The sequence below is a fragment of the Asterias amurensis genome, chromosome 6, assembly GCF_032118995.1.
Source record: "Asterias amurensis chromosome 6, ASM3211899v1".
Classification (NCBI taxonomy): Eukaryota; Metazoa; Echinodermata; class Asteroidea; order Forcipulatida; family Asteriidae; genus Asterias; species Asterias amurensis.
Genome location: NC_092653.1, coordinates 7,097,620 through 7,121,262, shown reverse-complemented (window position 1 = coordinate 7,121,262; position 23,643 = coordinate 7,097,620). Strand labels below are relative to the sequence as shown.

General features: G+C 40.4%; 2 protein-coding genes across 4 annotated transcripts in view; both read left to right on the top strand.

Annotated features, from left to right (window-relative positions):
• LOC139938325 (E1A-binding protein p400-like) overlaps positions 1-11,395 on the top strand; it is a 65,312-nt gene extending 53,917 nt beyond the window's left edge. For 2 of the 3 annotated variants that reach the window (XM_071933776.1, XM_071933773.1), the window contains exons 40-49: positions 845-977; positions 1,856-1,984; positions 2,503-2,700; positions 3,247-3,448; positions 4,051-4,187; positions 4,607-4,822; positions 5,469-5,798; positions 6,416-6,583; positions 7,452-7,607; positions 7,993-11,395. In XM_071933776.1, the coding sequence (XP_071789877.1) occupies positions 845-977; positions 1,856-1,984; positions 2,503-2,700; positions 3,247-3,448; positions 4,051-4,187; positions 4,607-4,822; positions 5,469-5,798; positions 6,416-6,583; positions 7,452-7,607; positions 7,993-9,060 (2,737 nt within the window). In that variant the 3' untranslated portion in view covers positions 9,061-11,395. The remainder of the gene's footprint in view (positions 1-844; positions 978-1,855; positions 1,985-2,502; positions 2,701-3,246; positions 3,449-4,050; positions 4,188-4,606; positions 4,823-5,468; positions 5,799-6,415; positions 6,584-7,451; positions 7,608-7,992) is intronic. The other variant, XM_071933775.1, reaches the window with a different exon arrangement.
• An 881-nt stretch (positions 11,396-12,276) lies between these two features.
• On the top strand, positions 12,277-23,191 carry LOC139938375 (probable ATP-dependent RNA helicase DDX52). The gene is made up of 13 exons (XM_071933843.1): positions 12,277-12,372; positions 13,652-14,005; positions 14,244-14,429; positions 15,413-15,493; positions 15,942-16,116; positions 17,175-17,247; positions 18,054-18,257; positions 18,573-18,663; positions 19,274-19,396; positions 20,227-20,453; positions 21,263-21,334; positions 21,509-21,601; positions 22,113-23,191. Exons 1-13 carry the CDS (start codon positions 12,283-12,285, stop codon positions 22,414-22,416), a joined length of 2,073 nt encoding a protein of 690 aa, XP_071789944.1. The 5' UTR covers positions 12,277-12,282; the 3' UTR covers positions 22,417-23,191.
• Positions 23,192-23,643: the final 452 nt, after the last annotated feature.

The following is a 23,643-nucleotide window of genomic DNA, read 5'->3' as shown; positions in this document are numbered from 1 at the left end:
GAAGAAGAAGAAGGATAAAGGGTATAAGTAGACTCGGCCAAGATAAAGGGGCCGGAGGGTTCACAAATTATAAAAATCATGATCAAACAGTCATTCACAATGTGGCTGGCTGGGCGGGAGAGCATCTACAGTACCCATTCTCGCTGTACTGCTGGCAGTCTAAGATTGTATTGGATGATGAATAATGCAGGCATGCAACTCTTCTGCATTTCCGCGGAATTCCGCGTTTTTTTTACGTGAAACAGTTTACAATTACAGTTATGTAAAATAAGCCTAGTACATGCTAACAATGCAACTAAGAGCATAATAAACCTCAACATTTTCTAGGGTACCATTGTGGGTATCATGTCCCGTGGCGTTTCGGCTGCCTCGCTCCGCACTTGCGTTGTGCCTCTGAAAATTTTCCTCTTTTTTTTTCAACGGGCAGTTGCATGCCTGATAATGGGGGTGAAGGTGGGGTGCTGCTGTTCAAAATTTAGGGGGGGGGGGGGGTTGGAACAAAACATCAGTTCCTTTTATCTAACCAGTGGCAGTTCCCTACAATTAGTAATGTGTCAAATGCACAAAATTTGGGTGCTCAAAGCACGTGAGAGAATCCTCACAGATAGAAACCAATTATAAGCTCACAAAATAATCTGAAAAGTTCCAACACTAGAAGTATTACAAGATTGTTGTGGTAAAGTCACTCCAGAGAGTGGGTCCAGCATGCGAAAATGACCTTTTACCCTGTGATTTCCTTAAACAGAAAAGGGGAAAGGTTTTCCTCCTGCATTGCAGTGAAATAGGCCAGAAAGAGTAACAATCAAATAAGAGGAACTTTTTTTTTCTTTTTTTCTTCTTACAGACTAAATAACCCGTTGTTGAAGAACCCCAAACACAGTGCTGTCCTGAACGACTTTGGTATAAGTTACGATAAACCAATGTCACCCATCCAGGCAGCTACCAAGAGAGCTGAGAGGATTGCCAGGGAGAAAAAGGTTAGTCCCGAGAATAAAATGTGGCTAAGACATAGAGTTATACATAAGAACTAGAGGGCGCACGGGTGATGCTTCTTGCACAAAGGCGATGGGACCGCAAGGAGACATGGGCGCGCCATTATGTATGCGCGTCGAATATGAAACACACGTTGGAGTTTGTGTTTATTGAACGCTACGCGATGCTGTTTTGTTCAACTTACAAAATGGCCGCACAAACACACGCTGTGGGATGCCAGTTTTGTCAACTTAGAAAATGGCCGCCGGAGCGCATGCCGGAGCGCGTATATAGGCCAGTGCGCCCTCTAGTTCTTATATATAACTCTATTGGCTAAGAAGACTTACCATTACGGTATAGACGATGTGACCTCTGACGTCACTCAAAAACTGTAATGTGATTCTTGCGCATACCGCCAGGCAAAACTTTTGTGATTTGGCAGCCAGCTAGAAAGTGTATGCAATCTTACCATGACTATGCGTCTTTTTGTCCGGTGAAAGATGATGTATACAGTGTTTTGTCAACAGAGGGCAGTTTGAATGTAAACATAGGTCACATCGTCTATAAAGAAAAGAATCAGGGATGACAACATTTCAGAATTTTATCTTAGAAATTCAGCCATTATTTTTTCCACATATAAAGAAACCAAGCTCTTTAGTCTGATTCTGTAATGTTGAGGACACTGTTCGTAAAAGCTCAGTGAAATCTAAACCCCAGGGGTTATCAAATTGTGGAAATGTCATTATTTAAAAATAATTATTTTGTCAAAATCCTATAATATCCACTGGCGCCACTATCAAATTCCTGAAGTTTGTTGCGATGTGTTATCTTCTTTATCTTCTTTAAGTGTGTGTTATCGTGTTTTTTCCCCCCATATTAACAGGCGGCAGCAGAGCAGCAGCAGAGACAGCGTATACAAGAGGCCCAAGCTAAGCAGCAGCAACAGCAAGTTGCCGCAGCTGCAGCAGCAGTTGTACAACCAGTTGCTACAGCGACAACCGCTGCAGTTATGGTAAGGTTTACCTCAAAATGCTGTAATGGAAATGAACGTATTACTTTTATAGTAGACAGGGGCTTGTAAAAGAAAATCCAATAATTTGGGTTGAACTTTTTCTTCATTTTTCATTCACTCCATCCCACCCCAGAACCTTTCAAAAGCCTTCCACCATACTTTGCAAATGCTTGGTACGTGTTTGTTAACGGTTGAATGGGGTGCATGCTTGTTCAGTTCAGACAATTGTTTGGTCGCTAATAAGACCAGCATGCACATAATTCCAGCATGCACCTCATTCCAGTATTTGCGAAGTATAAGCCATGTCTTGATTTAAGCTAAGGTCGTTTTTGACTCCAGCTTGGGCTTGGACTCCATGGGCTTTTATTCCTTATTTGACTCTGTCCGTCTGTATAAAGCCTTATAAGAAAAGCACAGGCTTTCTAAATACTGGACGGAGCCCAAGTCCAGACTTTGGTTTTGAAAAACAGTCTCCAAAGGCATTTCAATAATTCATCTCATCTCATTCCACTACACAGCAATCAGGCACCATCAACCGCACTGCGTTGGGTACCGGCGCCATCCGAGTCACCGGCGCCAACAGCATTGTGGTGAACACCCCAGGAGTCGTGGCTGCCATACCTGGTAACTCGTTTGCGAGTATCAACAAACGCATGAGCCAGCAGCAGGTCGGGACCGTTGTGACCATCGCGGGTTCAACACCAGTTATGGCCACTGTAAGTTTTACACTAAGGGAACTAATCTTTCAGAGACTCGTGTAGTTTACACCTGGGTCAAACTCCATAGCTCTGTTTACTGCGGAATTTTGATCAATTCTTTGCTCCGTGAGTGCAGAAATTTGTTGTAAGGTGAGCTGTGAAATTGGGTCCCTGGTCTTTGTGCGAGAAACTTGACTGTAAAATCCCTCAAGCTGTATGTCCTGCGTGATGTGAAGTGCATGTTAGCCACTGTCCACCGGGACATGGTGACATGTCATTTTGGCTGGTAACCTTTTCTGGTAAGCATGATTTTGTTGTGCTTAGCTACTTCGCCCTGGGCCCAATTTAAAAAAGCCTGCAAGCATAAAGACTTGTTAAACACAGACAAATTTTGCTTAACAGAAACTGGTTACCAGCAAAACTTCCATAAAGTTAGCGTTGTTGCAACTGGTGCCCCACAAATTTTTGGCTGAGCAAAGAAATACACTAAGCAGTATTTTCTTTTTAACAGCTTTATGAAATTGGGCCCAAGATCTGAATTTCCTCCTACCTTTCCTCCTCCAGGTTGCAAGTTCCCTTGCCCAGGTCGTGCGTGCGCAGGCACAGGGCGTCCGCACCACAGTGGCGCACGTCACTCTGCCTAGCTCTGCAGGCATCATTACTAGCCAGGTTCGCACAGCGGTTACATCAGGCACACAGGTTGTCATCACATCTGCAGGGACTGGTAGCCAGGCTAGAACCACACCGGCTGGAACAGCACTAACCGGTATGAATGGAATACTTTTTTTGGGGGGGGGGGTGTTTTGCTAGAAGTGTATAGTCTTACAAAACCGCAAGCATTTTTTAAAATACAATTTTTATTTTTTTTTTTTGGCGAGATAAATAAATATATATAATAAAAAAAATCAATCAAGGTTCACCTACATTTTTAAGAAAAATTCCTATAATTTTCTGGAAGTGAAGTTTTGATAGATTCTTTTGTAGGTTGTGGGGAAAAAAAGGAACTTCAAAAACATGTCTGGAAATGTATATTGATAAGCACTCTGAGATACCTGTAGATAGATGCAGCACTATATGTGTATGTCTTTATATCGCCTGTGTGTTTTTTTTCGCACATTATAATAGACTTTATAGATTATTTAATTGCTTAATTTCCTTCTGTCTTTTGATGTTTTTACCAACTGTAACCACTGTGCAATTCAACCCTTTGAACTGCAATATGGTGTGAATAAACCAATACAAATAATAATATATGAAACAAGTTATTATTATATTGTGACGCAAGAACTTGGTGTCAGTTGCACTAGACTGCTCGACAAAGATGCTTCCATGAAATTCATTTTCATTTTCAACTTTTGTACAACACAGCCAAGATGGCAGCAGCACACTTCAACCTCCAAATGATCAAACAGCAAGCCATGAAGCAGCATCAGCTAATACAGCAGCAGCAACAGCAGCAGCTAACCCAGCAGCAAGTGACTGCGCAGCAGCAGGCACAGATCAAGGTTAGTTCAAGATCTGTTGATGAACCAGAAAATATGAGAGTAATTTTGGTTTTCATACTTTCTGCGAATGCGATACGTATTTTGACATACGATTTTGATGACACGGGGCTGTTTTCCAAATGGCAGTGAATACAGCTGTATGTGGGTCAATTCCCATCCTAACTAGTCCCCCGGGTGAGTCAAATAATTGTTCCTTGTCTTAATAAGTGAGGGACTCACGGTTGAAACCCAAAAGTTTTTTTGTTAGTAATTGTATTTTACACTAGTGAAAAAATTGCCTGCGACCCAAAATTCTGGCCAAGTCGTCCGGCGGTGCGAATGAAAAATAAATTAAGGGAAACCACTGTCTCTATCTATCAATGACATGAAAACATATAGAATGCATGTAATCTCTCTTCCTAAATTATCCCGATACCCAGCTGAAGCAAGCCGAACTGAAGCGCCTCCACCAGGCGCAAGCCCAGGCCCAAGCTGCCCAAGCCCAGGCCCAGGCTCAGGCACAAGCAGTCCAGCTACAGTCCGGGCAGAAAGCTTCTACCAGCACCGTGGCGGTCAGTCAGGTAGCTGCAGTGGTCAGCGCAACGTCGACTCTCACCCAGGCTCAGCTGAGTCAAACTGGACAACAGAGAGCACAGGTAAGTTTGTTTGTGTCATGTCTGTCTCAATTTTATCAAGTATCCAAGAGCCAAAGTTGACACTTGACTTGACTTGTGCCGTCCACACAGGTACAGGACCTCATGAAGGCTTCTGTATGGTGATAGTGTGCCAGATTCGTCTAGCTGTGGCCAGTTGACCACCCCCCCCCCCAAAAAAAAAGATACAATTAGTTAATTTATTTATTCTTTTGAAAAGGAATTGTTTTTTTAAGCCATCTGTAAAACCAACTTTTGATGTATGAGAGGTATTAACAATTTTTTTTACAAGGTTTACTTTGTTTGATTGACTAGTGGATCGAGCAAGACTGCCAAAAAATTTGTGTTGATTGAATAGTTTTCTCACTTTTATCCAACCATTGCAATGGTTGGATGAAAGTGACAGTCAAAAGTCACTATTTTCAAACTTGTACAATGCATTGACTTTTGACTGTTATTGATTTGTTTTATTGTGCAAGTCGGCAATAAAACTGCATTAATTGAAAAGATTTGTTACTTTTATCTGACCATTGGTTCATGTTGATTTTGAGTATTTTTAAATTTTGACTTTACATTGTTTCAAATGCAATGTAAAATATTCAAATTTGTATGTGGTCACTGAGTAAAAAGAGAAATTGTTTTTCGTCAGCAGCTAGCAGGCAAGACTGTCACCCGCCCCTTGAAGAGTGACGAAGTAGCGGCTTTCATCAAACGTCAGCAGCTCCTCAACCAGAAGAATCCCAAGACAACGACAGCAGCCATCACCACCCTGCCGCTGACCACCGTGGCAGGGGTCAAGGGTATCACGGTCAGTGGGTTGACCATCGGGTCGACCTCGGGCCAGAAGGGTCTCACTGCGGGTCAACAGGGGAGCATTCCCATGAAGGCTCTGACCATCCCAAACACCGTGTCCAAAATGAACTTCCAGCAGATTCTGCAGATGCAGAAGGTTCAACATCAGGCCAAGCAACAGCAACTGGTGAGTGGTACCTCACATTAGTGCTACATTGACCTTGGCTTGATTTCACAAAGAAATAAGATCTGTCGTAAGACAAATTGTCGGCATCACCAAAGTGATTTGTATTGTGACATCACACTTTACTTGGCAACTACGATTGATTTGCAGTTACGATCAATCTTAGCTCTTTGTGAAATCGGCCCCTTGTCTCAATTTCATAGAGCTGCTGAAGTGGACAATATTAATTACTTATTGTTTGCTTAGCAGAAATTAGCAGGATACCAGTCACAAATTGTACATGAGACATGGTATTGTGGCTGGTAACCTTATTCTAGTAAGCATAATTTTGTTTTGAGACAAGCAGCCCCATGAGTTTGGTCTCTAGTCCAAATTATATCGAGATTATTATACACAAAATTGAGCACCGAAAAATTGTCTACCAGGGAAGGTTACTAACCAAAATTCCTTGATGTATATATACGGTTCACAACTGGCTTCCATCTCATTTATGCAGAAAATTGTAGTCTTATAAGAACCTCGCATAGAGCTGCTTAAGCAGAAAAGTTTGTGAAACATGTTTCTGCTTTACGACTAAATATGTGTTTGAATTGAATTAGAATATCTCTCTGTTTTAACAGCTGAATGTGAAAGCCCAGCAGATCCTCACAGCCCAGAAGCTCCCAGTCAGCACAGTGGTGTCTCAGGGTCAGCTACAAGGAACATCCGGTACCATCGGTGGAGCTCAGATCAGAATTAGTTCGCCAACGGTAACCGTTGCTGTCAGTGGCGCTCTGGCTAATCAACAGGTAAGAAAGACTACATGGCCATTATCTGTTATGAATAAATCACAGCCAAATTACATAGAACTGCTAAGCACAAAATCTCTTCCAGAATTACCAACCAAATTTCCAGTTGTTGCATATTGCTTGTTACTGGTATTCAGCTGTTGTTTGCTTATCCTGAAAATCACTTGGAAATTTGGTTGGTAACCTTTTTTTTTATAAAAGAAGAAATGTCATTCTAAGCAAATTTTTGTGCTTAGCAGCTCTATGAAATTGGGCCCTGACTGAGGGTGAAAATGGGTGAAGAAAACAAGCCTTGCTAAGGGAGCTTATCAGGAGTCGGGCACATTCAAGGGGGTGGAAAGAATACTCCGGCACCTGTCTGCAATACAGTGGGTCGCCAGACATTCCCTTGGACCACATCATTGTGCCGAAATACTCCGTCAAGAGTGCATCTGCGCATTTATTATTTTGAGCACCCTAATGAAACGATGTGGCGATACATTGGAACAGTCCATGTGCACACGCCGGAATACTTATCTGATCCAATTAGATTGGTCCAACCAATCGGTCCGACATTTGAACGTTCATTTTTTGTTTGTGCAGTCATTGAGCTTGACTTTTATTTGATGGCAGTGTTGTAAATGAACTTGCTAGTATGTTTGTTTATATTTACTTGAAAATCCCAACCAAATATTTTTAAAATCTAACAACAGTACAAAAACAAACAGTAACATGTTTAGGACGCTTGATGAAACCAGTGATGCTGGTGGGAATGGTGTTCCAAAGTCTGTCGGTTTCTGTAATTTTGTTTTTAGTGAATGTTGTAATTCAGATATTTGTTTATATTGAAAACATTGTATTCAAAAAGCTTTAAAAAAACTCTGAACAGGTTGTGCAGACAGCTAGCGGACAGCAACAGCGTGTCCAGACTCTGTCTCAACAGGTCAGTGGATTAACCCCTCAGCAACTACAGCAGGTCAGGGTTCAAAGGGTAACAACCTCACAAGCACAGGGCAGCCCAACGGTTGTGCAACGTGTTGGACAGGTATGAAGAACATATTTACTTTGGGGTGGTCAGTGATTTATAAAATCTTCTTTTGTTTACAAATTGACCATCATTTAGTATGGGAGCCATTGAGGATCACAAAATATATAATATGGCTTGGCAAAAATTTCCCTTTTGTAAAATGTTTGTAAACAAATTATGAAAAAATACAAACAAAATCTATGTTCAGCCTTAAAGTTTTGTATCTTGTAAAATGTTGGGTGGTTTTTGTTCTGCAGTTTGTGGAAATGTTTTGCTTATCTAGTGGAAACTTTTCACAAGATACACATGATAAATATAAAAATATTAGTTACTGTGATTAAAAAACTACAAACTGATATTGTATCTGAGGAACTTTTTCTATTTTGCGTTTGTTAAATATCAGGTTCAGCAGTTGGCCACAGTGCGTCAGCAGCTCCAGCAGCAAGTGAAGCAGTCCCAGGCGGCCGGAGCAACACTCTCAATCCAACAAGCCGGTAAACCAGTCACCATCATCCCCACCGTATCAGGAACCTCCCTTTTGACTGTCGCCAAGTCCATGGGTCAAACACACATCATGACCCCCGCCCAGAAGCAGATCCTTACCCAGCTGGTCTCAAGCGGGGGAACTCAGAACATGACTCAACTTGCTCGGGTGTTATCGCAAGCTCAGGCACAGGCACAGGCTCTGAAGAACTCGCAGGCTAACGCCGCGGCACAGGGACAGCAGACTGTCACGGTACAGAGTGTACCCGGTTCGCAGACAACCAGGGTGCAGCCTGCTAGCGGGACACCGACAGTTCAGGTGGTGGGGTCAGGTCAACTGGCAGCGAGCATACAGGCACAGGTCACCCTCCAGTCGGGATCCCCGGTGCAGGTCACGTTAACGACACAACCCTCGAAGATGCAGACTGCTGTGGTCACGCTCTCACAGGCGCAGCAGTCGCCTGCCCAGCGTCAAGCTGTACTGCAGACTCAAGCGCAGCGATTGGTGCAGCAGCAACTCCAGGCTCAGAAACAACCAACAGGGTCTGTGCAGACACAGCAACAGCAGCAAGCAGCTGCAGTTGCAGCTGCCCAGCAGCAGCGCCTTCAGCAACAGAAACTACAGGCTGTTCAACAGCATCTGCAGCAACAAAAAAATCTTTCCCAGCAAACGCTGCAGAAACCCACACCTCCTCAGCCTCAAATTACAGTCCAGACTAAAATTCCGGAACCGCAGGTGGAAGCTACAATAGTACAAGTGCCACAACCTCAGGCTCAGCCGCAGTTGCAGTCCCAGGAACAGACTAAAGTAGACGTTGAGTCGGAATCTGAAGGGTCTTCTCAAGCAGCAAAGAGGCAGCAGGGCTCTAGTCCACATCCAGCTACATCTCCTGATCCTCAGCAGCAACAGGCAAAGCAGCAGCCAGCGGTAAGGGCTTCCCCTTACGCTATGAGGCTAAGGAAGCCATCGCATACATCCAACCAATAAGGGATGGATTTTTTACACGAAACGTCTCTTCACCAGTAGCATACTTGCAGTTCAAAGAAAAACAAGTTGAAGCTTCTGGAATAATCCAGTTTTTCTTTAAGAAAGATTGTTGATACAACGAAACCTTGACATGACAAAGGAAAACAGGAAAGGTTCTCGTAACAAATGTTCCTAGCGTTCCAGACAAATTTGGCATGTATGCACATCATCGGTTCCCAATTTGATGGCTCTGTTTACTGTGAAATTCTGTGCTTACATCCCGTGGAATTATTTGCTTTACGGGGCTCAGTAAGCCCAGAATTACATAGTAAGCCGAACCACAGATGTGAAACGGATAAAGTTTGTGCTGTTGTGACAGGTAGTGTGATTGGGACTGTACATCTTGCAAACTTTGCTGTAGATTTGAATGTTTTAAAACTCATGGTGGTTGCTGCTTTCAGAATGGGAGACTTTCAGGACGCTTGGTGGCAGCAGACCTACCAGGTAAAATCTGTTGGTCTCAGTAATGTGCATGGCTCAGAACTACGTAACAACAGAAATTTACCTGGTAATAAAAAGTCTGCTGCCACCTAGTGTTCAAAAGTCCCCCATGGTCTTAAAAATCTTATAGTTTTATTTCAGGGAATTTTAGGGGTTTGTGTTTTTCTCGTAGTGAATTGCAGTTTAATTTGAGTGTTTGTATTCTGTTTATTTATTTTGGTGGGGATTTTGGTTTTTGTGTGTTTCAGGGAATTGACTGGGATTTATTCTTTTATTGATCCAGATTACCAATTTCATAGAGCTGCTTAACGGCAGATTTTGTGCTTACTGCACGATTTCCATTTCATAGCACTGCTTAACGTAAGCACTCGAAATGGCATGCTTAATGTTCCAGTGCTTACTGCACGAAAGTTAACAATGTAACAATACAAATCCTTGGTGAATGCGCAAGATGGCCGCCAAATTTTCTTGCTTACCTATTTAATACGTTTACACCTTAGCAAATTTGTAAGCACGAATATTTGCTTACCGTTAAGCAACGCTATAAAATTGGACCCTGGCCTTTGGGTTGACAAAGCTTTGAAAATACTATTAAGCATTCAATGGAACCAAATTGTTCAAGGTACAAGAATTCACCATACAAGGGTCAAAGCGGTTTTGGAATGCTATTGTACAGAATAATTCTGAACACATTGCTGTGTCAGTAAAGCAAATACCTGATTACCTGTATTGCCTTTCTTAAAGGAACACGTTGCCTTGGATCGGTCGAGTTGGTATTTGAAAATCGTTCTGTTACCGTTTGTTACAAAATGTGTATGGTTAGAAAGATGTTGTAAAAGTAGAATACAATGATCTACACCAATATGCCTCGAAATTGCGTGGTTTTCTTTTTACCCTGTCGACTAACACGGTCAGCCATTTATGGGAGTCAAAATTTTGACTCCCATAAATGGCCGACCGTGATAGTTCGCGACGTAAAAGGAAAACCGTGCAGTTTCGAGTGATACTTGTGTGGATCATTATATTCTACTTTTAAAACATCTTTCTAACCATATGCATTTCATAACAAACGGTTTCAAACGCTTTTAATAGACCAACTCGTCCGATCCAAGGCAACGTGTTCCTTTAACTAAATGCTACAATTTTAAGACTATTTAAAATGTCAAGTGGTCTTGGCATCCATTATGAATGTCGTTAAAGTAATGATAGTTAAAAATGATTAATATAGGCACAGTTTTATGGCTCTGCTTACTGCCAAATTCTGCAATTACGATCACCATTCGCCGCTTACTGTGCTTAATGTGCTAGCGCTTAATGTGCTAGCTGTGTAAGCAAAGAATTTCTCCTTTACCGACTAGCGCTGAATGCGCTAGGTGTGTAAGCGAAGAATTTCTAGTAGTGTTGAGTACGCATGCATACAAGCGAAAGTTCCCTGCGAACCTGTGGAACAAGCTTGATGTTGGCACGGAATTCCCTGCTTCCCTAAGCCCTGATTATCTGCTTATGGTAAGCAGAGCAATGAAATTGTTGGGACCTGTTTGGTTGAATGCTTATTAGTACTTGTTGGTTGAGAATTTGAAAAAAGAAAACAAAACAGTCTAATTTTTAAAAAAGTTGTTAAATTTTTTGTAAAAGAAGAGTATTATTATGCAGTCATGCAATTGATCTTTGCATTTTAACAATTTATTTAAGCAGATTTTACAAAGATCTTGTGTGACACATATTGAAACAACATCAAAACAGACATCAATGCCCAAAGCAGAAACTGCTATTATTCTGTATCATAAAAGTCTGTAGGATTTTGTAGTTATGTATCTATAAATAGCACGATGATGTAATGAAAATAAACCTCAAAGTACTCACTTCTCTTTAAAATTGTTTCCTATCTTGGATTGTGTTGTTATCAAGCCCCTGTTTTTTAACAGTATACATGTATATGAAATGGTTTTGAGTTCAAAATATGCGCTTGCCTATAGGCATACAGATGGGTCTCCCTCCCCCCGCCCCCCGCCCCCCCCCCCACCAGTCCATCACTATATCCCCACTATATTCACACACTACTTCCCCATCGGAACAGAAATACACCCCCTCCCCCCCACCCCCCCCCCCCCCCCACCCAATCCTCCAAAAGATTCCAAGCACACAATAGTTTTAATCAAGACAAATTGGGGTTCCACCTACTGGGGAGCTGTACTCCTTTTTTGACTGATGATGACTACAGTGCCCCAGTAACTGGGTCTAGGTTCCACCATGCCCCAGATCGAGCTAAAATTCAAACTCCAAGCTAACACTAATAATTTGTATTTCTATTGCGCTCATGGCACTTACAAATAAATAACTGGGTCTTTAATTTAAGTAAATGGACTAAGCAATTTACAATACTATTCTAACAAGGGAAGCTTGTCGCCCCCCCCCCCCCCCCAGCCTAGTGTCTGTTGTAATTCCCATGGTAAATATATAGTGGGGGTATAATATTCTCTCACAAGGACCATGCAAGGCCTAATTCAGAAGGAACGTGACTTCGGTCCAAAAAAAAAGATCCGAAGAATTGCAAATTTCTGAGAGGTAAATTATTTTCTGAGAGCTAGGTAAACAAACTTTTACAGTTCAAATTGCGCACTTTTGGAAAAAAGTCGCTGAAATTGCGCGCTGAAGGGAAGACAAACCGATTTTGCGCAATTTCTGGAAAAGCTCGCATTATAAAATTGCGCTCAACAACCGCATGTGCTCTATGATTTCAAGATGGCGACCTCCATGGACCTTTTCCGTAAACTTGGTGCTGGTCTGAAATTCGATTTGCAACGCTTTAGAAAGGATGCCGAAAAGTTTGAGGTGAATTAAGTCATGTGTCTTAGTGTTCACATTACATATCTTGTGTTTTATTAATTTAATTGGGATATTATTTTAAAAAATATTGGGATTGCAGTTGCAGTGGGTGCAATGATCGTGAAGCTATTTTGTATTTATTTCTTCACCGTGAGAAATGCTAGGTACGAGTCAACAATGTCCTTCTATTCTATACTGGCTCCGTAGTCATGAGGTGGGAATCGGACCATTAGGATTTCATTTAAATTTTTGTCCCTTTAATAGCCTTTAAAAACCTTCCCAAGAACCATAAAATTGGAAAAGAAAATGTAGCTAGTGACCTAACTAGTGTAGTAGTTGCCGCGATAACGTAACCCTCCTGCCGATGGCGTAGCCGGAGGGTTACGAAGCAAACGCAATGTGTGCAGGGCGAAATGGTTAAAAACGTACAATTTCGACAGCTAGTCAACAGATTTGCTCCATTTTTACCACTTTTAAATATCATGACACAAATTCTAGAAACACGAACTTGATCCTCAATGTCTAATGAATCCTACAATATCACTCAAAACACCATTGAGGAAATAATTTGAATAAAAGGCACAAAAACTTACCAGATTTCCGAGCGAAAGACCCAGGTTGAAAATTCGAACCTGAGGGTTACGTTATCGCAACTGCTAGTATAGTTATGTTGAACTTGTTGGATTTGTGAGAGTTTAGAGGATTTTTAGAATATTCTATTGTTTACTGACGAAGAGTAACGATTATCCGCCGACCAAAATCACTGACTGTCACGTCCAGTGGTCACATTTGGCAGTGGAGGTAGGCTGGCACTGTGTAAAAAGTTTGTGCGATTTTTTGTTTTATTGTTATCTGTACGGAATAGCCACACCAGGCGTTTGTACAGAACATGGTAGGTAACAGATGCAGATGCAGATGTTATTGTTATATACCTCCATTGTTACTTTGCGATAACGTAACCCTCCTTTTCACTTCCGTCAGTGCCATTAAGAAAATCCCAGAAAACTGTCTTTACATTTTTTCTCTGACTCTGATTTAGTTGCGATATCGTAACCCTCCTCCGACGGCCGCAAGGACGATTACATTATCGCAACTAACTCTGACTCTGAGTAGAAGTCAACTATGAGAAACTGATTTATTAAAACTTTAGAGAGATATAGCTAAGGTAGGCTAAAGTTAGCCCCACATTAATCTCTGATGGGGCTGGCAGATTTTGACATACCAGCTGATGTCAAAATCCACATGCACGACTTGTTGTAATAAGTGTCAATAATTCAACCAACAGATCATAAAACCAGTATCGAAACGGGCTACAACGCAGCAGATTTCAAAAGCTCTTGATATATTTGGTGCCAAAGATAGTCCAAAATCAAACCAGGGTACACAACGACAATCAGATACCACACAAGATGCCTCACAAAGACATCAACGCCCAAAGAAGAAAGGGAAGAAGCGTCAAGCAGAACAGGCCTCTGTCTCTGCCTCATCAGAGACGAAGAGGAGTAAGAAGGTAGAGAGAGAGGAAGACGTCTCGGATGATGGAGAGGAGATGCAACTGATGTCCTCCTTGCAGCCAAGCAGGAAGGTCGATGATCCAAAACAGACGGTTGAGAAACAGGAGCAAGCTAGAAGAGATCAGGTACATTTCTTTTTAAGCTTCTTTCCTTTGTCTTTTTGGATGACATAAAGCCATATAGAATAGGTGGCTAACCCTGGCTTCTGGTCCATAGCCAGCCCTCTTGTCTTTAAGTTTTAATTTCGCCATTTAACTTTGCCATTTCCCAAATCCTACAATTTTGTTCAGATTCCTATCACCAAGGACTTATTCGGTCTACAATTCTTAACAAATATTGTCTTGAATCTCATATATTGTTTAGATCAACGCATTCAGACGAACCCAAAAGATCCACGTGCGTGGAACGGACATTCCCGATCCAGTGGGGACGTTTAGTCAGCTGCAGTCCGAATACAACCTCCACTCAGACATCATTGAGAATATACACCGAGCCGGTTTCGTTGTTCCTACGCAGATTCAGATGCAAGCAATACCCGTCATGCTGCATGTAAGTACAACAATGAACAACCCTTCCATCATGTTTTACTCGAGAGTAGGTTTGTAAACAAAAGTTGTTTACTGCCAACAATTGTTTTGGTCAACAATTTTCTAAATTATCAAGTTTCCTTTTGAAATTATCCGAAAAACAGCCTGGTAGGAGAAGTCAGGAGAAGTTCTTTCACAATGCTCTCAAAACATTTCATTACAATGACGGTAAGCGCTAGCCAATCAGTAAATAAACTTGAATGTTTTTAGTGCACACAGGGGAAACATTTTTAACTTTTTACTTGTAAACTATGATGAAATAAATAAAATTCAATTTAATTGAAATTGAATTGGTAAATGCATAGTTTGGTGGGTTTGATTCATTGACGCATAAATTGACACTCCTTAAAGACACTAGACACCTTTGGTAAAATTGTCAAAGACCAGTCTTCTCACTTAGTGTATCTCAACATATGCACACAAAAACAAACCTGTGAAAATTTGAACTCAATTGTCGTCAAAGTTGCGAGATAATAATGGAAGAAAAAAACACCCTTGTCACATGAAGTTGTGTGCTTTCAGATGCTTGATTTTGAGACCTCAAATTCTAAATCTGAGGTCTCAAAATCAAATTCGTTGAAAATTACTTCTTTCTCGAAAACTCTGCCACTTCAGAGGGAGCCGTTTCTCACAATGTTTTATACTATCGTTAGCTCTCCATTGCTTGTTACCAAGTTACTTTTTATGCTAACAATTATTTTGAGTAATTACCAATAGTGTGCACTGCCTTTAAAAGGTGATTGTAGAGCCCTACTAGTAAGGTCTCAAGGACTAAGCAATCAATTATTCTGTCTTTAGCTAGCTGCATGAATCACAGGTGTCACTTGATCAGAACTACATAAAAAAAGTCTGCTGCCACCTAGTGGTCCAAAGTCTTCCAATGCCTGTCAAAGTTCACTGCAATTGTTTGACCCCTTCTCTGAAATATTGTTTGTTGTGCAACAGAGACGGGAACTTTTAGCTTGTGCGCCAACAGGATCAGGAAAGACAGCAGCTTTTATTCTCCCAGTACTGGCACACTTAAAGGTACAGTTTAATTTGATAAACTGCACAACATTTGTTTACATATATTTGGTCATATGGGACATGTTACGTTTGGTGTCATAATTTTCTCATAAATTTAAGAGTTACAAATGAAACAGCTGAACAAAGTTTGAGCTTCATAACAAAAGTGTATAAATATTATGTGTTCTTACTTTGTTGGAGCGGTTTGGAAGGCCTAGAATTTCATCCTTGAGAGGGCAAGGCCATTTCTGTTTTGGAAAGGGCACTTCCGTTGGAAAATCTTATAGTCTATGGGAAGCTTTTGAAGGGGCACTGAGGCCAAGACCAGGGGCAACGGAGCCCATGGTCTCGGTGTAATTACAGGCCAGGTGTGGGGTATTGGGTGAGGGTTCAACCCTGTAACGGTTTTTGGGGTGCTTTGTTGTTGTTGTTGTAATAACACATTTTCAATTGTGATTTTTATCCTTAGGAGCCAAGAAAGAAAGGTTTCCGTGCAGTGGTCGTTTCGCCGACCCGTGAGCTAGCCAATCAGACGTATCGTGAGTTCCAGAGGTTAGCAGATGGAAGAGGGCTTCGCATTCACGTGATTGAGAACACTGCAAAGGCAATCAAGAAATTTGGTCCGCAGTCTTCCCAGAAGTTTGGTATGTCATTGGCTTGTTCTGTATACGTTTCCAGGGCTTGAATTTTTAAACTTGACCGCTGGCCTGAGGCCAGTGATTTTAGAACACCTGGGTTAAAGGGAAGGTACACGTTTGGTAATTGTCAAAGACCAGTCTTCTCACTTGGTGTATCCCAACATAAGCATAAAATAACAAGCCAGTGAAAATTTGGGCTCAATCGATCATCGAAGTTGCGAGAAAATGATGAAAGAAAAAACACCCTTGTTAGACGAATTTGTGTGCTTTCAGATAGGAATAAAAGACTTCTAGCTAGAAGTCTTTTGTTATTTTAGTGAGAAAATACCTCTCTTTGAAAAACTACGTTACTTCAGAACTGCTCTTCAATGCTTGTTACCAAGTCAGTTTTTAAGCTAATATTTGTTTTGAGTAATTACCAAACATGTACCTTCCCTTTAAGAGAAACACTTATGGTTAAGTGCCTTATTTAATGACACTAGACCGGAATTCAAACCCACACTCCAATGATTTAGCCACCAGAACTTGAGTCTGAGGCAGTAGACTGCTCGGCCCTCTTCAAACCTCATCAAACAGTCTCCTTCAATATTTATTTTCAATCTCTCGAAACCTTCTCATTCTTGAAACAGGTACGGCTCTGTGAGCAAAGACACGTGAAGTAGCATCAGAAATGTTTACACTTGATTGATTGATTGATTGATTTGTTAAATGAGTGATTAATGATTTGAGGTCTTGGTGTCTGTGATCAGAGTATTAGCATTTTTGAGAAATAAAATTAGCTGTTGCAAACAATTTACCAACCAAATGAAGCGATGGTATAAATGCAAAAACCAATTAATGGCCTGACATTCCGAACCTAGCGGAGTCTTTCTCGAAGGCTAAAATGACAACACAACAAAAATGAACAGGTATCTAAGTGTAACATAAACAGGGAAATACATGAATAGAGAGAGAGAGGGTCAGTAAGCACATAGAAAAAGCAAGGGGTAAGCAAAGTAAAGGGAGACAAAGGGGGTGGAGCTTTTTTGACAAATTTTAATCTTCATCTGGGTTTTTTCTTTCAGATATCCTGGTGACCACACCTAACAGGCTTGTGTATATGTTAAATCAGGAGCCGCCCGGTGTCAAGTTAAACAAGTGAGTAACCTGTTTGTTTTGGTTTCATTTATTGCTTTATTTTTGTTGTTCCGGTGTGGCGGTTTCAGTCTTCCGCCGTGTTAAGTTTTCCGAGACTCAGTAAAGCATATAACAATTGACTTCTTTCGCTTGCTGTGCGCAGGCGTCGCATGATGTAATGTTACCGTATTTAGTCATTCGGAAAACTGAACACGGCGGAAAGTTGAAACCGCCACACCGGGTTTCAGTTTGTCATTCTATCAACAACATCCACCATCTAAAAGTTGTAACAAATGTTAGTTTTGCATCGGGGATAAAGAATATTATTTGTTTTTACCCTTACACTGATGTGTATTAAAGACACTGGACACTATTGGTAATTGTCAAAGACCAGTCTTCTCACTTGGTGTATCTCAACATATGCATAAAATAAGAAACCTGTGAAAATTTGAGCTTAATTGGTTGTCGAAGTTGCAAGATAATAATGAAAGAAAAACACCCTTGTCACACGAAGTTGCAGGCGTTTAGATGGTTGATTTTGAGACCTCAAGTTCTAAATCTGAGGTCTCGAAATCAAATTCGTGGAAAGTTACTTCTTTCTCGAAAACTACGTCACTTCAGAGGGAGCTGTTTCTCAAAATGTTTTATACCATCTTACTCGTCACCAAGTAAGGTTTTATGCTAATAATTATTTTGAGTAATTACCAATAGTGTCCACTACCTTTAAACACTATTCAGTACTTTTCCAGAGGTTTTGTAAAAATAAAATCTGCATGCAAATCACTTATTATTGCTAAGTGTTGATCTTCAATCTTCTTCCCTGGCAGTGTGGAGTGGCTGATCGTAGATGAGTCAGACAAACTCTTCGAAGAGGGGAAGTCAGGTTTCCGAGAGCAGCTAGCCACCATCTACCAAGCCTGCGATTCTACACACGTACGCCGGGCCATGCTCAGTGCTACATTCACTCATGAAGTGGAACAGTGGTGTAAATTAAATCTTGATAACGTCATTACTGTTACTGTGGGACAGAGGTAAGTGCAAGTATTGTAGGAAGTTTTAAATGCACTTAAACTAAGGTAACATTTTAGGGGGTGCACCAGTTCTTTTGGCCAATTAAAACTGTAGTTTGCGTTTGCATTTTTTTTAAACAAGCCCTTTCCAGATCTCTTGTTTAAGCCATTTACTAATTTTCCTGTAATGCTTCTCAGATTCAAATCTTTTTTTACACATACCTGCATTTCTTCCAAGTGAAATGTTTCTTAAAATGCTTTAAACAGTAAAACCAAATGTTTTTGTTGCCATTAATTTTAAGAGTGATTACCAAACGCTTTCCCTTTAACCCTCAGGAATACAGCGACTGAACTGATACAGCAGGAGCTGATATTTGTGGGTGGGGAACACGGCAAGCTGCTTGCAGTTAGAGACATCTTCAGAAAAGTAAGAAATCTTTCATATTACTGAAGAGGGTCTCTCAGGTCAAACTCAGTTTAATAATGCTCTCATTTCTCAATAGATAGAGTCCTCATGAAAGTGGGGGACCATTGGAAGTCCCTAACCTCTCGTTAAAAATGGTGTAAAATTTTGTTTCAGTTGATTCTCTTTTTAGAACGAAATATGGAACATGACGCCGTCAGATATCGAAAACAAATATGTCTGTACCTTCCAGATTTTACGTTCATTACATAAAAGTTTCTTCCTGCTCCAAGAACACAGGTGTCAAACCATGACTCAAACCCAAACTCTGCCGATCAGAAACATCAGAGCTTGAGTCTAGTTTAGGAACCCAAACACATGTTTTTATTATTTTTCTCTCCATCTTTGCAGGGAACTCAGCCAGGAACCCCAAAGTATGTTTTTATTATTTGTCTCTCCATCTTTGCAGCCAGGAAACCCAAATCATGTTTTTATTATTTTTCTCTCCATCTTTGCAAGGAATTCAGCCAGGAACCCCAAAGTATGTTTTTATTATTTGTCTCTCCATCTTTGCAGGGATTACAGTCAGGAACCCCAAAACATGTTTTTATTATTTTTCTTTCCATCTTTGCAGGGATTTCAGCCGCCCGTTCTCATCTTTGTCCAGTCCAAGGAGCGAGCTCAAGAACTATTTCATGAACTCATCTACGATGGATACAACGTTGATGTCATTCATTCCAACAAGACACAAACTCAGGTCAGATACTGTTTTTTCTTTCTTTCTACCTTCAGTAAGTTTCTCCTGAAGACCAGGGCCCAATTTCATAAAGCCTGTAAGCACGAAAACTAGCTTAGCTCAAACAAATTTTGTTTATGTTACTAGCCAAAATGCCTACAGTTTACCAGTGCTGCGACAGGTGCCCCGGTAATTTCTTGCTGAGCCTAGAAATTTGCCAAGCAGAATTTTCTGCTTAACATCTTTATGAAATTGGGCCCAGCAGAGTGAAATGTTTGAAATGTCAAGACCACACTGGTTCTTCTTAGAACCAACACTTCTCCCAAAAGAGTTTTATACACATTTGTACCTGCAGGGAATCAGGTTGGCTCAGTGGTTTCTTTTACTGACTATCACCTTTGTGGACCCCGGTTCGAATCCCACCTCTGACCTGGAGACTTAATTTTGAACTGGGTTGTCAGTCCGTACCTGATTACTGGGTTTTCTCTGCGTGTAGCTTTCTTCGGAACATTGCCTCTTGTTTCCTATTCATCCTGTTATTGTTGCTGACGCTGTTAAATCTATATTCAAATAAAGTTTAAACAAATGATGAATACTACAATGATGCTCTTTAGATTTTTGCTTCAATAAATTCTTGTTTTTATTTCTGTCTATTTCTTTGCTTCAGCGTGACAACATTGCGTGGGGTTTCCTCCCACATTTAGAACTAAACAGTTCTCCTTGTTTCCTACTCATCATGTCAAATAAAATTCAAACAAACAATAAATACTACAATTTAAGAACTGAACTCTTTATATTTATGCTTCAATAAGTTCATATGTTTATTTTCTGTGTTTATTACTTTCCTTCAGCGTGACAACGTTGTGAGATGTTTCCGTACCGGCAAGATCTGGGTGCTGATAGCCACGGAGCTGATGGGGCGTGGCATTGACTTCAAGGGGGTAAACGTGGTCATCAATTACGACTTCCCTACATCCGCTATTAGCTACATCCACCGGATCGGCAGAACTGGGAGAGCTGGCAGGACGGGGAAAGCAATCACATTCTTTACGGAAGATGATTCTGTACATCTCAGAAGGTAATGAGTCATATTATTCTTTTGTTCCTTTTAAAGACACTGGACACTTTTGGGTAATTGTCAAAGACCAGTCTTCTCAATTGAGCTCAATTGGTTGTCGAAGTTGCAAGATAATAATGAAAGAAAAAACACCCTTGTCACATGAAGTTGTGTACTTTTCAGATGCTTGATTTCGGGAAAATCTAATTCTGAGGTCTCGTAATCAAATTCGTGGAAAATTACTTCTTTCTCGAAAACTACGTTACTTTCAGAGGGAGCTGATTCTTACAATGTTTTATACTATCAACAGCTCTCCATTGCTTTTTACCAAGTAAGTTTTATGCTAACAATTATTTTGTGTCCACTGCCTTTAAGTTTTTAAAATAAAAGCATAAGGTGACCAGGGGCCGATTTCACAAAGAACTAAGACTGATCTTAACTGCAAATCAATCAAAGTTGCTAAGTAAGTGTGATATGGGGGGGGAGGATATCACAATACAAATCACTCTGGTAATACTGACAATTTGTCTTGCAATGAATTTTACTGCTTTTGAAACCGGCCCAAGGCCCAGTTTCATAGAGTTGCTTAGGCACAAAAAGTAGCTAAGCACAACAAAAATACGCTTACTAGAATAAGGTTAGCGGCCAAGTAGCACTTCACATATACAATCTGTGACTTGTATCCTGCTCATTTTTGCTTATTAGAAAATTGTTAAGCACTATTAAGTGCATTTTCGGCACTGTTTCCACAAAGTGACGTGTTGGGTGAAAACAGTGTTTTGAAAAGTTTGCATTTTTAAAGTTTGCTTTTTAAATATTTCTGTTTCCAGTATTGCCAATGTGATGCGCAACGCTGGGTGTCCTGTTCCTGAGTACATGTTACAAATGAAGAAACTTACCAAGTAAGTTAAATTTCCATGTGTTCTTTTACTATAATGTGTTGATTTTATCAACCTTGCCTCACTGTTTATTTTTGTATATTCTCTTTAATATCCTGTATTTATGGGTAAAAACCAAAAATATTCTGTATGTTGACTTAAATTTAATTTAGTCAAATTGTGTTCTAACATCTTCAGGAGCAAACGGAAAAGGCTAGCCAAGAAGCCAGTGAAACGAGAAACAATCCGGACTCTGCCTAAACAAGAGCTCACCAAGGCCAAGAGGAAAAAGTGAGACTTTGAAAAGTTTACATCATTTTCTTAATCATATTTCTTTTAGCTGTCCGATCTGTTTTGTTTACCTCCCTCATTGTGTGTTCAATATTTATAGTATTATAATATAAGTGTTCATTATATTTGCCTTGCAGTAACACAATGTGTGTGTCTACTTGCCAGGTATATTTTGTTCTTTAAAGAACTGTCTTGCTTAAGTGTTCATCATAAGTGTTATACTCCTTTGCTTGTTAGAATTTTAAAATGGCTATGTATTATGTTTGTTTTGTGATGTTTTTGGCTTCTTTTGCCAGTTTTGGTGGTGCTTTTTTCATTTGTACAGTTTTTGAACTTTTTTAATACCTAGTAACTTTATTGTATACATACAGTAGCATTTTTAACATAATGTGCATTTTCGTTTGTTTCTCTAGGTTACTTTTTATCAAATGTTTTTACAATAAGCCGTTTATATCATCACCACTACCGTTTAATTCATCGACCAAATTCTTGTTTTCTTTTTTTGCATCAGGGAAATCATCAAGAAGTCCTTGAAGGGAAACCAACAGAAAGACCCTAAGAGTCAAAGTTCAAAGGTCGTCCACCGAGAAACAAAGAAATCAAAACCATCTAAAGACAAGAAACCGGTTCCCAAAACTAAGGTCAACCAAGGGTCAAAGGTCAAACAAGCCTCAAAACCCCAAGTGTCGGGAAAGAAGGCATCAAAACCGAGCTCAAGTAGCAAAAATTTGCCAAAGCAAGAAACTGTAAAGGGGGCAGTAGACAAAAGCAGTGCACCCAAGAAGAAAAAGAAAAAGGGTAGCAACAAAAACTAAATTGAAGACCAGAAATGTCATATTTACGTTTTGGGGTTCTTCATCCTGAGATAACATATGTTTAAAAAAAATTATCTTAATTTTCATGGAGGATTTTTTTTTTTAATCTTGCAAAGGGACAATAATATTTGTAATCATTTATTGTAGGGTTTACCTTTTCATAAGCATACTATTAGAAACCTGGCACAATTCAAGGCGGTGTGTCCAGAGGCTAGGTCTAGGGGTGGTACCAGGATGGGTCCAGGGGTGTGGTCCAGGGGCAGGGTTCAGGGGCGGAGTTCAGGGGCGGAGTCCAGAGGGTCTGGACAATTGAGGTGTTTAACAGCTACCTTTTCCTTCATGTTAAGTTTTTATCTGTGCTCTTAAATGAACTTTAGTGAGTGTCTCAAATGTCGGGACAGGAATATTCTAAATGGAACTGTTCCAATGGATCATTCTGACTACAACACAATATCGTTCTGTTCCGCCCCAACTTGACAATCGTCCGAACTTAAACACTCAAGTTGGGACCAGTCCCAACTATAGTTGGGACGATTATCAAGTTGGGACGGAACAGAACGATAAGTGTTGTAGTCAGAATGATCCATTGGAACATTCCAAATGGTTCACTCATTCAGGATTGCTCGTAGACTTCAGCACAATGCTGCAGTCTAGCGGAGCATTCTTGTGGTTCAAAGGATTGCTGGCAATTGCCCAGAAAGTGGTGGACATTTGAGACCTTCACCTCACTCTTACTGTTGTAAAAGTTGCATACTCAACCAAATTTCAATTTTAATCTACACATGAAATAATAAAAAAATAATTAAAAAAATTAACATTTGTCATTTTAGTTTGTTTATTACAGGCGTGTGATTTCTCAGGATTTTTCATGATTTCAAGATTTTCTCAAAATAAAGTATAGCAGGACAAATTAGAACATGGAGTAAACTCCCACAGTGCACCATAGAAGCCCTAAATCACAATAATGCCTTTAGATTAAATTTAAGTTATTTTAAGTTCATTTAAGTTTGATTAAACCTCCACTAGGGCCTCCTTGATTAACTTCCTCGCGAAGTATTAAGAAGTACCAATTCTCCAAAGGGAGAACAAAATAGTCCACATTTGGTCTGAACCTGTAGTTTCAGGGATGAGGTATGATGTACATATATGTGGAAGTTCCTCAAAATATCTTGCTGGCCTTAGTTCCCCCTTATTCTAGACCCAGAACCTCCCAGTTGTTGCAATGCA